This window comes from Pseudorca crassidens, chromosome 2 (assembly GCF_039906515.1).
Source record: "Pseudorca crassidens isolate mPseCra1 chromosome 2, mPseCra1.hap1, whole genome shotgun sequence".
Lineage (NCBI taxonomy): Eukaryota > Metazoa > Chordata > Mammalia > Artiodactyla > Delphinidae > Pseudorca > Pseudorca crassidens.
The window spans coordinates 179,893,833-179,914,759 of record NC_090297.1 but is presented as its reverse complement, the minus strand read 5'-3'; the positions used below and the strand labels follow the sequence as shown (position 1 = coordinate 179,914,759).

General features: G+C 34.5%; 1 protein-coding gene across 23 annotated transcripts in view; it reads left to right on the top strand.

The window, feature by feature from the left end:
- Nucleotides 1-20,927, top strand: part of KCNT2 (potassium sodium-activated channel subfamily T member 2) — a 372,254-nt gene that overhangs the window by 328,029 nt on the left and 23,298 nt on the right. For 16 of the 23 annotated variants that reach the window (XM_067729784.1, XM_067729793.1, XM_067729794.1 and 13 more), the window contains 2 exons: nucleotides 2,539-2,559; nucleotides 18,125-18,425. In XM_067729784.1, coding sequence (XP_067585885.1) covers nucleotides 2,539-2,559; nucleotides 18,125-18,425 — 322 coding nt within the window. Of the gene's footprint in view, nucleotides 1-2,538; nucleotides 2,560-18,124; nucleotides 18,426-19,883; nucleotides 20,083-20,927 lie in introns of those variants that run through there. The other 7 variants (XM_067729787.1, XM_067729786.1, XM_067729790.1 and 4 more) reach the window with 5 other exon arrangements.

The following is a 20,927-nucleotide window of genomic DNA, read 5'->3' as shown; positions in this document are numbered from 1 at the left end:
TTTCATTTTCAGACTCACTCATCGATCCTTTCTTCAATTTATGCTTTTAAATATCCAATTCTATTCAATTCAGTTCTATTCAAAATATATGAAATATTTTAAATTTAATGCCAACATTTCATATAAGAATGTAGGAAGGATAAGCTAACATAAAAAATCTAGGTCTTGCTTCCTTGTTTTTTCATGGAGTTGAAAAAAATACATTTTAAAGGCAGATGCAGGTTTTCATGCCACATCGTCTCCTAATCTGACTTCAATATCTTCCCATATTTGGTGTATAGAGAAAAAAGTTAAATTATGTCACTGCTTTGGCTGTGGGAGGAGGGGAAGCACTAAATCCCTTTGCAGATGTCTTTTCAAAGACACGTGATGATAAAAAAATACACATAGTTAAAATCATGAAATTTATAAAAGCCCTGGCACACTTACTCAGTTTTTTCCTTGTGGGCTATAAATTGGTGGAAGGAGGATTCATACAAACATACAGTGGGAGTGCGTACAGGGACTGGAAAATCAGTCCATGGAGAGTAGGGTACAGCTGGTTCAGCCCCTTTTCACCTAATTGTACAACACCAAGCTAGAATAGACCACTCTCTACATGTCTATTTCAGGGAAGTTTTACAAATACCATACTTTTCTGGTTCAAAAACTAAATAGAGAATCAACAAGGACTCATGCTTCTCTTGGGGACAAAGGAGAACAGTATTTCTGTCCACAGTATTTTCTCCATAATTCTCAAATTCAGAAAGCTTACTAAACTGATTTGGTGGCAAAACCTCACTTTAACTGTTCTGAGATTTTTCATAATACTTACTTATTCCCCTTAAAATGAATATTCATGTTTTTCATTACAGAAGTGTTTTTATTATAAAATGCTACCCAAGACCCTCTGAAGGTATTACCTACTATTCAGTATATAATACTTTCCAAAATCTGAAAACTTCTGAATTAATAAAAATATTTATTCTCATTTTTTGGTAAGAAAATGTGAAATTGTATTTGCCTTCAGTTTTCCAGTGTAGTGAAAATCACATTTTCTTGAAGTGAACCATAACCAGTGAAGATTTTACTAGAAATTAGAAAGAGGTCATTTTAAAGCATATTAAAATACCAACAGCTTTACAGTATAACCAATAAATTTGTGGAATATGTTACTCTGTTGTTCACCTTCATCATCAATAAATCCTATATTGTTAAAAAATGTGCATGGGTAATAGTTAACCATCTACCAACCATTAACTTTTTACAATTAAATTGGATGCACGTATCTTCGAATTATGGTTTTTTCCAGATGTATCCCCAGGAGTGGGATTGCTGGGTCATATGGTAGCTCTATTTTTAGTTTTTAAGGAATCTCCATACTGTTCTCCATAGTGGCTGCACCAATTTACATTCCCACCAACAGTAAGGGAGGGTTCCCTTAAATTGGAAAGTAATATTTTAAATATATTATTAAGATTAAAGTTTTCGGGCTTCCCTGGTGGCGCAGGGGTTGAGAGTGCGCCTGCCGATGCAGGGGACACGGGTTCGTGCCCCAGTCCGGGAAGATCCCACATGCCGCGGAGCGGCTGGGCCCGTGAGCCATGGCCGTTGAGCCTGCGCGTCCGGAGCCTGTGCGCCACAACGGGAGAAGCCACAACACTGAGAGGTCCGCATATCGCAAAAAAACCCCCAAAAAACAAAGTTTTCATTTTATAAAATTACATTAATACAATGATTTTAGTAAGGATTTATATAAAATAGTTTTGAAACTCGAGCTGCCCATTCTCTGCATTTATTCACTCACTCATTGGGCCAATTGTTAAGAATCTGCAGACAAATAATTTCAAGGAGCCTATATTCATATATTTATTATGCATTTTTTATATTTGTAACAATAGTGAGAATGCTAGATAATGGGTTAGACTTGAGTTGTATTACACCAAAGAATATAATTGAAAATTTCACTTCTACCTTGAGGAATGAAAATATTATTCCTAAGAAAAAGATAGCATGATTTGTATAACCCCTAAATGTTTAGGGTTTATATGTTGACTGGGCAGATCAATTTTTATCCTCTATAGCCTATGTGGTAACTAAATCTATTTCTATAGTTACTTAAATGTATACATAGAGGTGAAAGAACAATCTTATTATAAGGTCTAAAGTTTTTTACATAGTACAGCTATTAATACCAATAGTGATTATTGAATATCAATGATTATGTCAATATCCTCTCATGAATATAGTACTTTCATAAGCTCTTATCAATTGTTTTATTTTCTATTAGCACCGCATTAACTTTCTGTCAAATCTTAGACGATTTTAGAAAAAAAAATCTAACAAGAACAACTTTCTAGCAAATTTTTAAAATATTAGCTTATTATTTACCTAATTGTATTCAAAAGTGCTATGATAAATAATCAAACACATAATTAGATGATGTGTTCTGTGGTATCTGTCATATATTGTCCTGTTACTGATTGGTTTGTGTATGTATTGTTTAGTCATTGTTTAAACTGTATTTTGTGTGTTTCTTTTTCCCTCGCTTTGTGTCAGTGTCGAGAAATAGCATCACAAGTAAGTATTTTGGTTGTCTCCCTTTCCTCAAATTGTCTAATGTATTCAGTTATTAAATGAAAAGAATATTAAAGATTGAACTCAATATTTCAGATTTTAAAAGAAAACAAGTAAGGTGAAATGCTTTTAAATGCTCTATTTTCAAGTTAGTGTATTTATATTTCCCTAATATTCCAAATCTTACCTGTTTGTCTTCAAATTATGTTTATGTATTAATCCAATCACATATTTTACTGTGTGGTGTCATTACCAGCTAGTCACTTACTAGCTGTAGATTGTCCTCAAGGGAGATGCCACCTTCAATGCAATCAGCTGGTACTGAAAGGGAATGGGGGTCTTGATATAAAACATACCTTTAGTTTGCTTCTTATGTAGGCTGGACCCCCTAGAAATGGTTATGGGAACAATAGGACCTGTGATGGATTCCTCTGGGACACTTTTTAATGCTGAATTTTTTCTTTAATAGCTTTAATTTATTGTCATGAAGAAGCCATCACTTTAATGTTTGATAATATTAACCTGTAATAATCATTGATTTACTACAATAAAAAAATTCTTAATAACACATTATGTATGTTTACATACACTTCTTATATTCCTGAACCCTTGATGTTATCTTCATGTGATTTGCATTTTTTAATTTTATTTTCCATTTTCTTCATCTAAATCACGATAAATAATTGTCATTATGACCTTAGTACTTAACACAAACTCCCAAGCATTAAGTAGAATTAAAGAAACTATTACAGATATAAACATTTTCAACTTTAAAAATTGCATTTTGAATGTCAAAGCAGTGGTACCATTCAGCCCAATGGGAGAACACAGTCACAAGTGTAAAAGCTGTGTGCCAAAATTACCAACCAAAGGTATGAGTCTACTTTTGAGCTTGTTGAATTTTGGAGAGAAGTTCTATATTATCATAATACCCAACATTTTGATAGAGTGTTGTTTTCTCTACATCATAGATTTGAATCCATGTAATAAATGCAAATTCTGTTTATTATTTTGAGCATCCTAAATTATTTAAGGTTTAATAATCTCTAGCTTTATTATATTTTTAAATATTCTAATTTTGTTTTCCCATATATGTATTCCTTTGGAATTTACTAAATATTTACTAAGGAGGCTTCACTTTGGGATGTAAGAAAAATGTTTTAGATGCTTTCCGACCTTTTTCACATGATGGTACATAGAAAATAGGAACGTTTGTTTAGCATGAAGCTGCTCAGGGCTTCCAGCTACCACCACAGGTGGTGCAAATTAAAGTTCTAGTTCAATGCAGAACACAGCTCTGGCACATGCAAGGTTTGGGGAGCTCATCTTAGGGTTCTTACAGTTGCTTTATTAGAATATGTTTTGTAGTTCTTTGAGCTCAAATGAGATCAAACATATATTTCTAAAATTTTAAATTTATACCAGCATTTGACCTGACCTGATTCACAAATAAAATTTAATTTTATTTATAATGAACTGGCAGACATTATTTTAGGAAGTATTTTAGGAACATGTCACAAGCCAAGTTGCTTCACTTTGCCTCTACTGAAGGCTTTCTAGGGTGTGAGTCCAGATCTGCTTCACGGTGGTAGAAACACTAGTTAGTGGTCACACCATGTCCCAGTAAGAACAAAGTTTTCATCTGTGAAAAAACTTTATAGCTTCATGTTTGAAAGTAAAGTTAATTTTTAAATGTAGGTTTTGGCTCTATTGTAGTTTTCCATGTTGATTCAGAGTGTTGTTCTTCACTTTTTACTCAGATGTCAACCTTCACTATCTCCTCTTTTCTCTAACTTACCATTTCAGATGCAGAAAATCAAAGGTTTGCTCATTTCTGACTTTTCGTAGCCAATTACAAGTTGACTCATAACTTTTTTCCTCTGATTGCTTTCTTTCTCATAGTTACTATTCGAGGTCTCAAAATCCTCCAGTCAATTCCCTATATAAATAAAGTGTCTTCCCTTTAATTTGCTGGGAAGTTTGAGTCTTCCAATATCAGTATCCTTCTCACAATCCTTTTTATGAAGAAAAAGCTCTAATTGTACTTTAGATATTAAAATATGCTTATCCTTGTAATTCCAGTTTTTTCTTATACAATTTCCGTCCTTTCCACCTCTAGTTTTGTTTTGTTTTGGTTTTTTCTCTCTCCCTTCAAATATGTTCAGGTTTCCCCAAATCTCAAGAAATTTTTCTCCTTTTTTTCTGTTTTTTCTTATTTTACTCTTGCTGTTAAACTCTCAGAAGACTTCATACATGCTGTCCATTCTATTCCTTATCTCCCAGTTTTTCCCCCACTACTTTATCAGTACTGTTCTTCAATTATTAAAAATCTCTTTTAGCCAAAATCATTGGCCTTTTAAATTAGTTGTAATTTGTTTAAGCACTGTAGAACCTTCAACAGGGTTCATTATCTCTTACATCTTAAAATTCTCTTATCCTTAGTTTTCATATCATGAATTACTCCTATTTTCCCTGTTTGCACTGGTTTATTTCTTTTCCCCCTTTTTTGCTGTTCAGTTTCTGCCTATAACAGCTCATTTTAGATGCTGCTACTTTGATCTTCCATCTGAAGGTTCGTCTAATCTCCTGTCTCGGGATTGGCTCTAGAACGCAGGACCCCAAGGAGAGGCAGCGATCACCTTCACCTCCTCCCCTAGGATGGGGCTTCATCTTTAGATTCCAGAAAGTACTTCATTATCTACCTAAGGGTGGGCTAAAGTTCACTGCAGGTCATCTCTCCCAGAGCATTAATCTCGATCCCTGAACAATGCTAAGCGCTTTCTTGTTTTATTTAATCTGCCCAGCAGGGTAATACGGTGCATGATATTATTCCCACTTGTAAATGAGCAGAGACTTAGACACATTAACTTGATAAAATAAAAACTTAGGAAGTAGCAGACCTGGATTTGAACTTTATCAGTTTCTGACATCAGAGCCTGTTTTTCTTAATCACTAGGTTTCGCTGTAGGAGCTTCTACCAATTTCTGGCCACCTCTCTCTTTTCCACCATCTGCTTTGAGATCCCAAAGTGCTTTGTTTGGGAATCAATGGGGGAATTGCCACTTGAACCAAAACTGGGGATTTGGAAAAGACTTTTCCTCTTTTCAACACATAGCTTTGTAGCACTCAATGTATCTTGTGGTTTCAATGATTACTTCGGGGTTGAGGGATGGCAAATTTTTGTTCTCTGCCCTCCCTGTTCTAATTCCTAAACGTGAATAACAAACTCATTATCTGCCAGATACTTTCTGTCTTATAACCTTCCAGAATTACAGATATTTACTGAGCACCACCAAGGTCCAGATGTTCTCATCTAGGTGCTTGGAATGAGTCAGTAAACATACCAGAAAGTGGACATGAACATTTCATGCCTATTCTTGGATTTAATTACTTCTGGGTGGATTTACGATATCCAAATTCTCTCCCCTTCAGTGTCTTGTGTAATACACACAGATTAACAATGCCTAATCGTGGATGTTTGATGCCTGTCATACCAAGTCAATTGCTTGTGACCGAATTTTAAGTTCCTATATTCTAGCCATTCTTTATTCTCCTCTCTCCCTGTTCCTGGGAAGATTCATTTATTCAATTATTTTGTCTGACGGTAAAAGCACTAGACATGGAGCCAGATAATCTATGTTTAAAAGTTGGCTCCTACTTTTACTAGCTGTGTGTGAACTTGGGCAATTCTCAACACATAGCAGAGTGGAGGTTAAGTAGGGAGGTTTATTATTATCACTTCATCAGTTAGAAAAAAGGCAGAAATGTGTTAAGCAAATCGTTCATAGTTAATGGCAAACAATTCTGTGCCAACGTACATAGAGTAATATAGATCTCATCTCATCAGTTTTCACTGCTTCTTCGTTTTTGAGTGGATAACACTGCTTCAGAAAATGTCTGTGTCAATACACTTAAATTTATAAATGAAATAATAGGAAGTATTCCTGTGATTTGGATAAATACCTTGTAATATTATAAAAAGTAAATATATTCACAAACCTCAAGTGCATTCTAATTCGTACGCACACAGGCACACACACATACACACACACCATGGGTCTCAGCTCACCTGTAATTTTCTTTCACTTTTCTCTTATAAAAATTTGACTCGAATATTTTTAGTCCATTTTATTATTCTTTTTTATAATATTTCCTAGCTCTACTAATTCTTATCTTATTTTCAATGTCAGGAAAGCATTTCTTACTTGCATTATTTACGTACCTTAACTTAAGACTCTTACTGGCACGGGACTTCTCTGGCGGTCCAGAGGTTAAGACTCCGAGCTTGCACTGCAGGGGGTGGTGTGGGTTCCATCCCTGGTTGGGGAACTAAGATCCTGCATGCTGTGTGGCTTGGGGGAGGGAGAAAGAGAAAAAACAGTCTCACTGGCACACTTATTAGCAAGAAGCTATTTAAATGCATCCAATCTATTTGTTTTATTTTAACTACATAGTCATGGCTTTCTGTTCACTTAATATCTTAAACTGCACGACATCATTCTTTCACTTTACCCTGCCACAGGAAGTAAAGTAAGCCTTTAGTCACAACTTCTTGTTGCATGGGTGCTGGAGTCTACAAAATCAGAACTGAATAGAAAGTTATAAGGTTGATCTAAGCCATCTAGGTCTTAATAAGGGAGTGATGATCGCTCAGCAACAGTATACTTGGATCAATAATACTGTTTTATATAGATTCTTTACATAAGAATATAAATATTCATATCTACCAAGTCTTTGAATCTCTTCCTTAGTTAAGACATTACATATATCATAGAAATTTTCTTTCCACAGTCTCATTTATTCATAACTGTTATATGCTTTAGGGTGGTGGTTCTCAAATGCTGAAAAAGAGAAGAGGATTCTGTGTGTGTGTGTGCGTCTGTGTGTGTGTGTGTGTGTAAAATGTTTGGGTATGGTGGAATTGATGCTATACTCATATTGAACTGACTATAATAGTTTTTCATAACTTTATATGCTTAGGTGTTTTCTTCTGTACTGTAAGATTCTGGAGGTGATAGAATGATAGCCCCCTTCACCTACCCTACAGTAAGTAGGGTCTACACACACACATATACATGTGGTTGAAACCATTGCTTTAGGCTATGTATTCCTGTAATTCTAGAAAATTCTAGAAAATGATGAGTGAGAATTGTACTGTGAAGATGACAGAACTGGCAATGAAACTATGATTCTGATCATGTAAACTATCTGAGTGCCTTCCTTTCTTGCTGTGTTGAACCTGTGTGCTTAATAAGTACTCTTCCATTTATTGGTTTTTTGTTTATAAGTCAAATTTGGAGTTTAAAACTATTCGGGTGTATAAGAAAATTCTCTACACACACATATATAAGTATGTACAATACATAAAAACCAAATCATATGTGCCCCAAAAGGACATTTTATGTAGAAAGAAAATATGTTGGCGCATTTGGTTATTTCTAGATATAAAATGAATCATTTGGTTAAAGAAAACTGCTTTTTAGTTTCCTTAATGAACTAAAAGTTAATGAGGATGAAATTAGTCTAGATTTGAGCCAGACTTTGATTCTAACCTACCAGACACATATCAACATGAAATACAACAGTCAATATTAAATAACCATTAGAAGAGTGAAGAGATGCCTTGAGACCTACAAAAAACGTAGTTACAAAATGTAGAGTAATGATAATTTTGATGCTGATAATATTATTACTTCACCTTAAAAATACATTATTTTGAGGAGAAAATAAATGTTATAGCTTCAGAAAAGATAAAAACATTCCACTGTTGCACAGTGAAAGGTCACCTGAGTTCATAAGAAAAACAATGAAAGAAAGTAGTGCTGCCGCATTGATAGAGCTATATGATATAGAAACATGACATAATTAAGGCAATTTCACTGAACACTTAAAATGTATTTCTGAACACCACAACTCAGAAAAACATTATGTTAGACATATTAACTAGTAAATATTTCAACTTGCTATTTAGAAAATTCACTTCTCAAGATCACCAATAATTTCTGTAACACACTTATATGAGTGGAAGATGCCTAACCTTTATTAAAAGAAACAAACAAACAAACTTCCATCATAGGGCAATGCTATGGTCCTAGATAAAGTAATGACCTTTTATAACTTTTCTTCCTCTTCCTCATGTCTCTGTAATGATAGATATTATTTATGACATGTATGTTAGAGCAGCGGTCCCCAACCTTTTGGGCACCAGGGACCGGTTTCGTAGAAGACAATTTTTCCATGGACGGGTCGTGGTGGGGAGATGGGTCAGGCGGTAATGTGCGCAATGGGGGTGGCAGATGAAGCTTCAGGCTCACCCGCCGCTCACCTCCTGCTGTGCGGCCCGGTTCCTCAGACCGGTACCAGTCCACAGTGCGGGGCTTGGGGACCCCTGTGTTAGAGGGAAGAAAAGCTACAGGAGGAACTATTTGACAATATTCATCACCCCTTCCATTCCATGAAAAATACATCTTCCTGGACTCCAAGATAATCCATTTTTCTACCTTCTCTCATATTCTTAATTTCTCACTTCTCTTCTACGTCATACTCTCCAACTGAGGATATTGAGGTATAAAATTTGAAATTAGGGAATTATCGCTAAACCACATCTATCTTTTCGTTATTGTATCCCACGTGCCTTGGACGGTGCCTTGCACAAGTGTTCAGTGTACGTTTCTTGAAATCAGACACAGATCTCCTTCTCAACATGGAGTCATCCTTTCAAATCTACTCAAATTTATATAATTTTCTCTGTACCACATCTGTCATAAATTTTGGCCCTTAATTATCATATTACCCTTAATTTTATGTAAATATTTATGGATACATGCCTTGTAATTGCTGCTCTGATGGTGTGAGCATGAGACCAAGGAGGACAGTTTCTTGCACTGGAAGCCTCTGGACAACTTAGCTGTTGTGAGTGGTTCAGAGTCTCCAGGAGGTCCTAGAGGAGGCCTCTGCAGTGAAGAAATCTAGGGATAGAGGCAGAGGAGGGAAAGGTGAAACTAATGCAGTTGTCTGTTGTATTGCAATTTGGAGAGAATTTAGAGTCTTTTCTTGTAATGGACCTCATTCAGTGTAGGCCAATTTGTGAGTAGCAGCATAAATGAGCTTTAAAAAAATTGTAAATGAGAAATACGTTGTCTCCAGAACCCAAAGGCCTAAAAGTATTAGATTTGTCTTAATATTGTCGGTACTCACAGATCAATAATTATTTCTCGACAGTGACAGGGATAGAGAACCCCTTGACTGAGCAAATAATGTCTAGAAATATTCCTAAGTTGAGGGGACCTTGTACTTTGTGTGAGACAGTGGCCCATCCCTGTTCGTGAGCTCCTTTGTGAATGTTTCTGTGTCCTGAATGAGGGTGTCAAATGACTCTCCTTGAATGATAAGTCATCAATGTCATGACATACCTGTATTCCAGAGAAAGTTGGATGCAGTGTTGATCTTGCCTGCGAAGCCTGTGTGTGATTGCAGGGCTGTTGAGGTGCCCCATGTATAGTTAAGTGGAGTACTGTGTCCCTTCGAAGGTGAAGGGAAACTGGCTGAGTCCGTCAAAACAGGCACCAAACAAATCATATTAGTGAAATTTATGACTGCAAAGTATTTATCAGTTGCCAACTGAATAGATTCAGTAATTTCAACAATATTGGGCACGGTGCCTTAATATGTGGGAGTGGGGCACTAAGGTTGGGACCGTCTACTGTGGGGCACCATTCATTCTTCCCAGGTTTAAGAACAGGTTTAAGAACAGGTCAGTTTGACTGTTAAACGGAGAAGCAGCAGTGATTATCATCTGTTCTCTAAATAGTTCTTATAATGGGTTTCAATCCTTGAAAGCTCTGTACAATCCTTGGAGATTTTATTAACTATATTGGGCAGACAGAAGGTTCATAGGGTCCCATTTTGTCCAACTGATTGTAAGCACCAAAGGTTTTATTTCATTTAATTTTAATGTATTACTCATTGGAAGAGTGTTCATGTCTACTAGGGGATGTTTTGGGGCCATGGGTGTTATGACCATGGGAAATTTAGGCAAGGCGATAAATAGCTCTAATGGTTAAGATGAGGCATACCTCTTTGTCCTCTATTTTATATTTGATAACTCTGCTAAGAGTATAGAGAGTACCTTAATTTTAGAGCAATCTCCATATTTAGGGTCTTTGTTTAAAAGTAGTGAGATCTTCAGTCATAACTATAATTTGAGCTCCAACTCAAAGAGAAAAGAAGGCCATAAAGTTTACCAATCGGCACATCTCAGGAGATGTTAAAGTTAATTTGGGACCTATGTTGTAGAGGCACAAAGCCAATCAGCTCCCTTTTTATTGTATTTTTCTTGGTCTTAATAAACTCTGTTGGTGAATTAAGAATTTTCTAGTTGGACTAATTGTGGACTTCTGTTGCAGTTGTTTATTTCCTCCAGTTTTGTTGCTGCTGTTGTCTTTGGTTGGCAGACACTCTGGGAGCTCTTTTCTACCCGGTTCATATGTATAAGTCGCCTGCTCCAGAGAATCTGAAGTCAGTATCTTCAGAGTTATGGGTCTGTCATTGCTTTGTCAGATTTTAAGGACCTGAGGCTTAACTCAGTTTTGAATTCACCCCCGGGCAGTGCCACAGGGACCTGTGGGTACTTCTCCTTATTGCTATGGGGATCAGCAACTCTATTGTTCTAGAAGCATAGGCGGCAGCAGCAGAAGCATTTTGTAGGGTCCCAATGAGCTGTGTTCAGAATTGTGGGTCTCAGCATGGCAACTACTCTTCCTTCACACAAGCAACCACGTAATCCAGCTGTAGGATGCTCAAGGTATCAGCATTTTCCCTGAACGCTCTATGCAATGGGGATTGATGACTGCTTTAGACACACAAACGCTGGTCACAGGATAAGGATGATTCTCTGAGCTTAATGTCAGTCGTGCTCCTTACTGGAATCTAGGCACACAATTCAATATGAAACACTCAGATAAGTCTGAGACACAGGACCACTTTAACAAGAGCCCCAATTCCATACTCTTGTCCTTAAATGCCAATTATTGAAACTTCTAACTTAGGTTGGTTAAATCCAAACAGAAACGTGGGAGGACTGAATAAATGCAACATAAAACTGTGTAGCTGGCAGTCGTGGCCTAGATACCCTGCTTCCTGTACCAATTGTTACAACTTTAAGAACCCTTTCTGACTCCCCAGGCTGTAACGTTAAACACTTAGTGAGCCCAATAAATCCTGCCCGATCCAACTTTATGTTTCTTCCACCATTACCCCGTACCCTTAATATCCATTTCCAAACATGCTTCTCAGACTTTGGTCTGTAAAAATTTAAAAACTGAACTAGTTCTTTTGGAGTGTAGCTTCCTAAGCATGTGATAAAAAACAAAATGAGTAACATATATGCCAACTAACACCTACATATTTATAAACACTTTACAAGACTCCTAGTAAAAGAACACAAACAAACAACTAAAATTAGGTCAAAATTATTTCTCAGTTTTTTCTTATGAACCAAGATGAATTAGTTAAATTTTACGGGAAAACATCCACAATGTAGTTAGCAAGTTCATGATAATAGTATTCAAGATCCTAAACAAAGAAGAAAAAAGTAAGATTTTCTGGGCTTAAAGCACTAGGAAAGGCATTAGATAATTGAAACCCTTGTACATTAGTTGTTTCTGAATGACAGTTTTGAAGGCTCAAAGGAAAAAAATTAATGACCAATGTGAGAAATAATATCGAGATAATAAATTAGCCAAGTTTCAAATTTCACAGACAGCAAAGAAAGCAGAGATTTAATTAAACACACATACAACACACACACACACACACACACACACGGAAAACCAAAGATGTGTGAATATATAACTTAATTGTACATTTAGAACAAACAAATAATCAAAAATGAGATTTAACTCATAAATAGAAAAGTAACTGACTAGGTTTGATTTTCTCTTACAGATAACAACAGAAAGATAGGTCTTACATATGACAGAGGGAGAAAGAAAAGAAGGGGGGAGGGGAAGGAGGAGGAAAAGATGTGGTCTGACCATAGTGGAAAATAAGTAACATAAATTTGTAGATTATTCAACATTATCTTTAGAGAATCGGAAAATTTTTTTTCACTTGGACATAAAATTAAACATTGACTTTTGAAGTTATTGGATTGAAATGGTGAGTTAATAGTTAATGGAGATTCTACCTACTACTAGTAAACCTTATATTCATAGAATAACGATAAAATTGAAAGGTGCCTAAGAGAACATGTAGATGAATTATCTTATTTTTAGATATGGATGAAGCCAAGAGATTGGAATAATGTTAATTATTCTATCAAATTATTAGCTTTAGAAAATCGATTATTTGAGCCTGAATTCTTGAGAAATTATTTGGTTTTAGAATTTTGGTGAGATTTTTACTACTGTTTTCTTGTAAGTTTTGTTTATTTTTGCTATGAAAACCAGGATAAGTATTATGATCACTATTTTTCAAGAAGCTCAGTTGATTTGCTCAAAGTCATGAAGCATTTACCTGATGTGATTAAAAATACAACTTAGCATTTGATTCCAAATCCAGCATTTTTTAGACCATAATATTGTTTGTTCTTTAATTATCTCTGTGATTCTGAAAATACATCTAAATACAATGTAACTAGTTATTTTATATCTCTTCTTAGACCACAGACTAAATGAACTTATTAAACTGAGTCTTTATTGAAAATGGAGAAACGTCTTTCTGTGGATTTGTACTGATAAAAAGATATTTCCAGGGGACCCAGAGTTACTAGCCATGTTGCTTGTAGATTTAAATTTAGATGATCTTTCAAATATTATAATTTAACCTATTTTAATGGAAAACATTTTATAGGAATTCTTTCCTATAAGATTCAACTAACAAATCTCCATTGATTTCATTTTCATCTGTTTTCTTTAGCAACAGTCCAGAATGTCTTCAGACATAAATCAGCTAGCACAGTTTAAGTCTATTATTAAGGCTGTAAAACTATTCTTAAGGGAGCCACTAATCCAGATTACAAACACTTTCAAACTGCTGGGTGAATTGATTTATTTTAAAATACCACTTTGTTCCACAGATGCTCAATAACCTATGACATGAATAACTGTTCAATAAAAAATTGAGAGAAGTTGAATAGAGTCAGCTGTGTGTGTGTGTCTGTGTGCATGTGAAGTATGGAAAAGAATGTCTCATATATCTTATCAATCTGACACTTTCTACCTTTCTGAAAATTAAGGTTCTTAAGCTCTTTTAAGCATAAGATACATTTTCTTCTTTATAAAGTTTTCCAGTCTTACTATTATGAAGATACACTTTTAGCTTTTTTCAACCATATTGTTTGATAAATATTTGGAAAATAATATAACAAAAAAAGATGAAGTTTTAAATGTGTATGAAAATTGTTGTTGGAGTAGCCATATGAATTTTTCATTTCCTTACTGAACTATATAAATATGTTTCTAGAATCATTTCATGTACAATATGTGTCTTGGTCCATTTAGGCTGCTGTAACAAAACACCACAGGCTGGGTAATTTATAAACAACCAAAACCTATCTCTCATAGCAGTGGAAGCTAGAAGCCTAAGATCAGGGTAGCAGCACTGTCCAGTGAGGGTCCTGTTCTGGTCACACACTTCTCCTTGCATCCTCACATGGTAGAAGGGGCCAGGAAGCAGTGTGGGATCTCCTTTATAAGGGCACTAATCCCACTGATGAGGGCTCCACCCTCATGACCTAATCACTTCCCAAAGGCCCCACCTACAAATACCCTTGGGAATTAGGATTTCAACATATGAATTTTGAGGGGACACAAACATTCAGATCAGACCATGGCAATATGCAAATATATTTTTTCATTCTCACAAACATTAGCGTTAAACTTTGGTTTTTCAGGTTAATAATTATGTTAGGCTTCTGACAATAAAAGTACAAAAAGTCAAGCCAGAGTTCTCCCATTATTCATAGAAATAGTGAAAAATAATTCATAGAAGCAGTACAGAATAATAAATCTCCCCTTTGGCTTAAATACCTATTTTGTTTTTCAGATTTCACAAAACTTTAACCAAGGAAACTTCACCCCCAAGAATTTGATTATAGCACCTTGATTTCTTATGAAATATAGTCACTGGTAGAGGAACTGCACCAAAATATGAGTCATTCCTTTTTCATACTTATGCTTTACTTTTATATAGCACCTCATAATTATTTATTTTTCTTTTCTCCCTTTTATGGTATTTTCATATAAGATTATGAACCATAATATTTACTAATATTTACTTAGCACTTGCTGAGACAGTCACTATATTATGCACTCTTCATGAGTCATCTTTTAGATTTGCTTGGAAAAACACTTTGAGCAAAGTAATAATATAATTATCATTTTTCAGATAGGGAACTGGGGATAATCTTTTAAGTTACATAACCAGGAATACAGAACCGGTAAGTGGTAGAACTTGTATTTAAACTGAGCTCTATCTGATGCCAGAATACTTGCTTTTAACCACTCTATAACCCTGACTCTATGTTCAGGAAAAGGTCCTACGATGAAGGCACGTTCGTGTATCCTAGCACTACTCTATTTCCAGTAGGTCATGATGTCATGTTAGGAACACAGTAGAGTTACAACCAGGTGATGAAATGACACCAGGAAAATGTATTTATAAGTTGACCTTCTTTTAAAACCCAGAGGCACACACATGTGTGCCTACACAAGTTCAGTACCCAGCAATAGAATAACTCAGTTTGTTACCAAAGTAACTGATATTATGGATCATCATTCTTACTAGGATATATTAATATTATTATTATGTGTGGAAGGATACAGGTGACATGTTTTTTTAATATATTAATGTGTTATATGAATTTGCACATTTCTGTGAGGTAGAAGATGGGTGTCATTATTCTCATGTTACATAATGGTTACACAGTTTATTATAGGCACAGAGCTAGGAAATATCCAAAATATCAGTCAAGTTTGTGTATCTTAATGCAGAAAAATTCAAAGTACTTTTTATTATGTCATACTGGAAGGATGGGAGAAAGGCATACAAATTCCAAACATGTAGAGAACAATCTATGTATTGTCAGTTTAGATTTCTTAAAATTGATCCCCTAATCCTTCTAATTCTTTTCTCTTTAGTTAAACTGGTATATAAAAAGAGATGTTACTTTTATTGAAATAATGATAAAAATGCCTTGTGAGTCCTATGGATTTTTTGTATAAATCATGATATCATTTCCCTAGGGAATTCAAAACAATGGTGAATAAGGGATCCAGTATTATTTAGCTAATATATACTTGATATAATTCCTGGTACACACAACTAAGAGGAAGCATTCACAAAGACAAATATTGTTGTATCGTCTACCTGGAAGAGAAGCGAATCTCCAGTCTCTCCCTTAAAATATTTATTAACTTACGGTTCCATGACTTTAATTGTCAGTGACATTATATGGGCCTATCTTGAGTATTTGGTCTGGCAAGATTACTATTTCCACATATTTGTAGGAATCAAACTATTACAGAGACTTATGACTAGAAAGATTACTTCAAATAAACTTAATATTGTGATTCGTGAATCTCTACAAGCCAAGTATCTAAATATGAATGAACTAACATGTTTTCATTTTTGCCACAAAGTACACATAAACTGAAATTACTGAACAAAGATTGATATTCTTTAATGATGGTAGATATTACTCAAGGGTTTATGTATTTTACTTTCAGAGAAGAGGATTTTCAGTATATTATCAACCAGATAAAACTAGAATAAGTTAAGACTTATAAAGGTATCCATTACTGCAAAACCATTGTATTAAAATTTTTAATACTTCCAACCTAAATTTCTATAGCTAAAATGAGGTTTCTATATTTTGGGTGAAATGTTCTCTTATCCCAATGGGATTAACATATACCCACTACTATATATAAAATAGATAACCAACAAGGGCCTGCTGTACAGCACAGGGAACTATATTCAATATCTTATAATAACCTATAAGGGAAAAGAACCTGAAAAATTATATGTATAATATATATAATTTGTTAACCTGCATAGCTTCATGATAAGAGACTATTTCTCTCTTGTTTAGATTGAATTATTTCTTTTTTTAAAAAAAAATTAGAGTATAGTTAATTTACAATGTCGTGTTATCAATAGTTTCAGGTGTACAGCACAGTGATTTAGTTATATACATATATAAATAATTCAATCTAAACAAGAGAGAAATAGTCTCTTATCATGAAACTATGAAGGTTAAACAAATTGTTTTGATATCACTCTTCTACAGTACTGTTTTGGAACAAATGTGAATGAATATTTACATTTTTTATTGAATTTAAGTGTGAGATGATTGCATAGCTTGGCACTCAGAATTGTGTGTAAGGCATTGACTGCGCCTCCATAATTTATATTCACTTTTAAAGGATCTTGTTGGATCTGACTCCTGACCTTACTTAACTTGGTAATTTAAATTCTATTAGTTTGGAAGCCAGCGACACATGCATGTTGTAGCTGAAGCTCAAACTTCCATTCACAGACAGGAAACACAGCAGGATTCCTAAACATGGTTCTTATGCAGAATAAAATGCAGGAAGCTGTCCCTTTGCATGTGCATGCTTTAGAAAGTAAGGCTTTCTGCTTTGAACCGTGTTTCAGTTCATATGATTTCCTGGTATGAAAAGCAACAATTTTGAAACAGGAAACTTTTGGCTCCTAAGGACCTATAAAAAGGACCTAAGGAAAGCTTCTTACTTTAAAATCAGATTTAGTAGTAAAAGAGTAGATCAAAATAGACTTTATGAATATGTTCATTGTTTTTCCCTCCTATGGAGAATAGCCTGATTTAAGTTTTCTTTGTGATTCTAGAATACATTTGTGAAATACTAATATTTACAACACAGTTTCACTTAGAACACTGAGAACAGTTCCTGAAATATATTGTAATATTTCCATCAGAAAACATTTTATGTGGTGAATAATTAATGCATGAATTAAATAAAATGTACTTTTTGTTTTCCTCTGGGTCATATGAGCAAATAAAAAATTTCACATTTTATAAAGTTCAGGCCAATGCCTTCTTTAGAAAGAGCAGTAAATTTAAAACCTTAAAAAAGATTATTAATTCCAAAAATAAAACAACTTTTATAATCCTTATTTAAATTTCATGTGAAATACTAGGAGCAAATTGAGAAAAGTCCATTACATTGACTTTATTTGAATAAAGTTATAAAATATCTAGTTCTTTTGCTTGTGGTTTCAAACAACTCTATGCTAGTAGTCATTTGATAAGATAACTCTGATACATAAAAAATTAAATTATTTTTATAAAGAAACTTATATTGGAGGATGCAAGGATATTTTATCTGGTTCAAATATAAGTTCAAAAAACATATTTTCTAATTTTTTAGTAGCAGAAAGTTAGTATCAATGATTATGATTTTGCTCTTTCTGCAAAAACTCTCATGAGATATATAATTATATTAAGATATTAGCAAAAAATAAGAATATAACTCCAGGCTACATGATTCCTAAAATATCTAATTACCAATATGCATTTCTTTTAAAGTCTCAAATATCCATCAGTGTGGAAGAGTGGGAAGACACCAAAGATGCCAAAGAGCAAGGTCACCACCGAAGTAACCACCGCAACTCAACATCCAGTGACCAGTCCGACCATCCCCTGCTAAGGAGGAAGAGCATGCAGTGGGCCCGAAGACTGAGCAGAAAAGGTCCCAAACACTCCGGTAAAACAGCTGAGAAAATAACCCAGCAACGCCTGAACCTCTACAGGAGGTCAGAAAGACAAGAGCTTGCTGAACTTGTGAAAAATAGAATGAAACACTTGGGTCTTTCTACAGTGGGATATGGTATGCTCTTTACAAGTATTGTATGATGTGGACTTGTGATTTCTTGCAGTTAGTTGTAACAGAGTTGGCTCTAATTTAGTAACTTAAGAATCACATTTTTGTTTCACAGGTCAGTTTGAAGGGACTAGTAACACATGTCTAATCTCCTAGAGACAATTATAATGTTAAAAAGAGAGCGCTGAAATTTTTAAGTATTTGCTCAGGTCTCTAGACACTGTGTTGAACCCATTACAAGAATTAGCTTAATTTAATTTTCACAAAAAATCTTCCATTTTAGAGATAAGGAAACTAAGTCAAGTAACTTGCTAATTAGCTTGTTAATAGCCTGACTGAGATTTGTATCCAGTTCTGTCTGGCTCCAAAGTCTGTTTTACACACACACACACACACAAACACACACAACACATTTTATTTTAGGACCTGGGATAAAATAAATTTGTGGCATTGGCAAGTAACTAAATGGATGAGCCACAGATGAACCAAAATGTTTCTATAAAATTTGTTCAGTTTGTTGTGATCCAGAAACAAAGAATCTTCAAAAGCTTTCATCTGAAGCTCAAATAGTGCTTAACCTCATACAGTGCAGATATGTCCCAATGATTGTTATGCTCTTATGTTGATATATGATCGTAATATATATATATTGCATATAGCACAGCTTAAATAAATAATGCAAAGACAATTTTAAAATATGTCATTTATCACTATAAGAATTTTATTTAAAGGAAATTTAGTCAACATATGAGAAAATCAAATAATAAATAAGGTGTTTTAGTTTGTTATATATATATACATATATATGTATATATATACATAACTTGGGTAAATCAGGAGCTAAGATGTCAGTATCATGTAGGTTTTAAGGGTAACATAGAATAAATGCCGTATTTGCCCCCATCTCATCTTTATTATTAAATCTCAACTTGAAACAGTGTACATAGGGAGAAATTTTAATCATTGAACTGGATGGAGTTTAAAAGAAGTTATCTGTGTTTCTTTGAACAAGAAGACGAAGCATATTTACTGAGTACTTAATCTATGCCAGGAATTGTGTTAGGTGCTTTATGTATATTTTCTTATTACTCCTTATAAACACTGATTAGATGTGTGTCCCATTTTGCCCTTCAAGAAGTTGAAGTTCGAGAGGTAAAAGATCTTGCTCGAGGACATAAACTTGAAATATGTTGAAGTCAGGATTCCATAGGTACTTGAAATTCATAATTATATTTCACTTACTTAAAATGTAGTACAGACTCATTCATGACGAATAATTTTAATATAAGCACAAAAGGTCTTATATTGAGGCAAATTAAAAGAAAAAAATCTTAATTTAAAAATTATGTTAGGAGCTCTTTGCCAATTTAATGACATGAAGTATGATTGTACTTCTTAGTCCTATAATTACATGTACTTTTTCTAGTTATTATTCAGGTATTTTTTTTCTTTTTTTTTTTAAAGTTCTAGTACGTGATTATCCATCCAAGTTCCAGCTGTGTTTCATGAACATTATAACCCCAGGCTGGTCCTGAAGGCAGTGTGGCAAATAATAGTTTGACTCTGAGAGACACAAGATGCGTGAACTGACTGCATGGGAGACTCATCAGGAAAGCATATTATGTTATTGCTAATAAAACTTCTATCAGTTACCTTACATTTAGCCATTCTCTTTTTTTTATGTAAATTTATTAATTTAATTCTCATGCTAATTCTTACAGGAAGGAAGAACAGACACTGTCCACCGTTTTTTCTCTTTTCTTTCCTTCTTTCTCTCTCCATCCATTCTATCCATCTATCTACCCATAGATCCATCAATCCGTTCTAAGTCCTGTATTGGGACCCTCCAATAACATAGCGATTATGAAAACAGGATTTGGAATCTAATGCATCATGGGCCTCTGAACTTCTCCATTTATTCCTAACTCACAATAATTCATCCATTCAACAGATATTATTAGGTTGCCTTCTTAGTGTCAGGCACTGTTCCAGGTACTCGGAATAGACCAATGACCTATTCAGACAAGACCTCTGCATTTATGGAATTTATATTCTAGTGTCAGCTGGTAGATTTGTTGTATTATTTAACTTCTCAAGGCCATTTTCTGATTTCTGAAATAGAAATAATAATACCTATGTTGTAGGTTTTGTTGTGAAGGACAAATGGGATAATGAATAATAATGTGCTTAGCCCAGAACTGGCATTCAGCTAATCCCACAGATCTACCATGTATCTGTCTAAGTACTGTGTGTCTGTCTGTGCTTTATACATAAAAAAAGTAATTTTTTTTTGCCCACCTCAAAAAACAAACAAACACATTTTGCACCCTTGGGGGCAATGTTGTCTTCAAGCAGAATACATGCTATGAGACAATTATTGTTTTACATGTTTGCCTTTCTTTTTTCTTTTTTGGGGAAAAAGGAAATGTCTTACTCATTCTTTAATCTTTGTATCCCTAAACCAATTACACATTTCCTGACACATAGGAACCCAGTAGCTGCATGTTG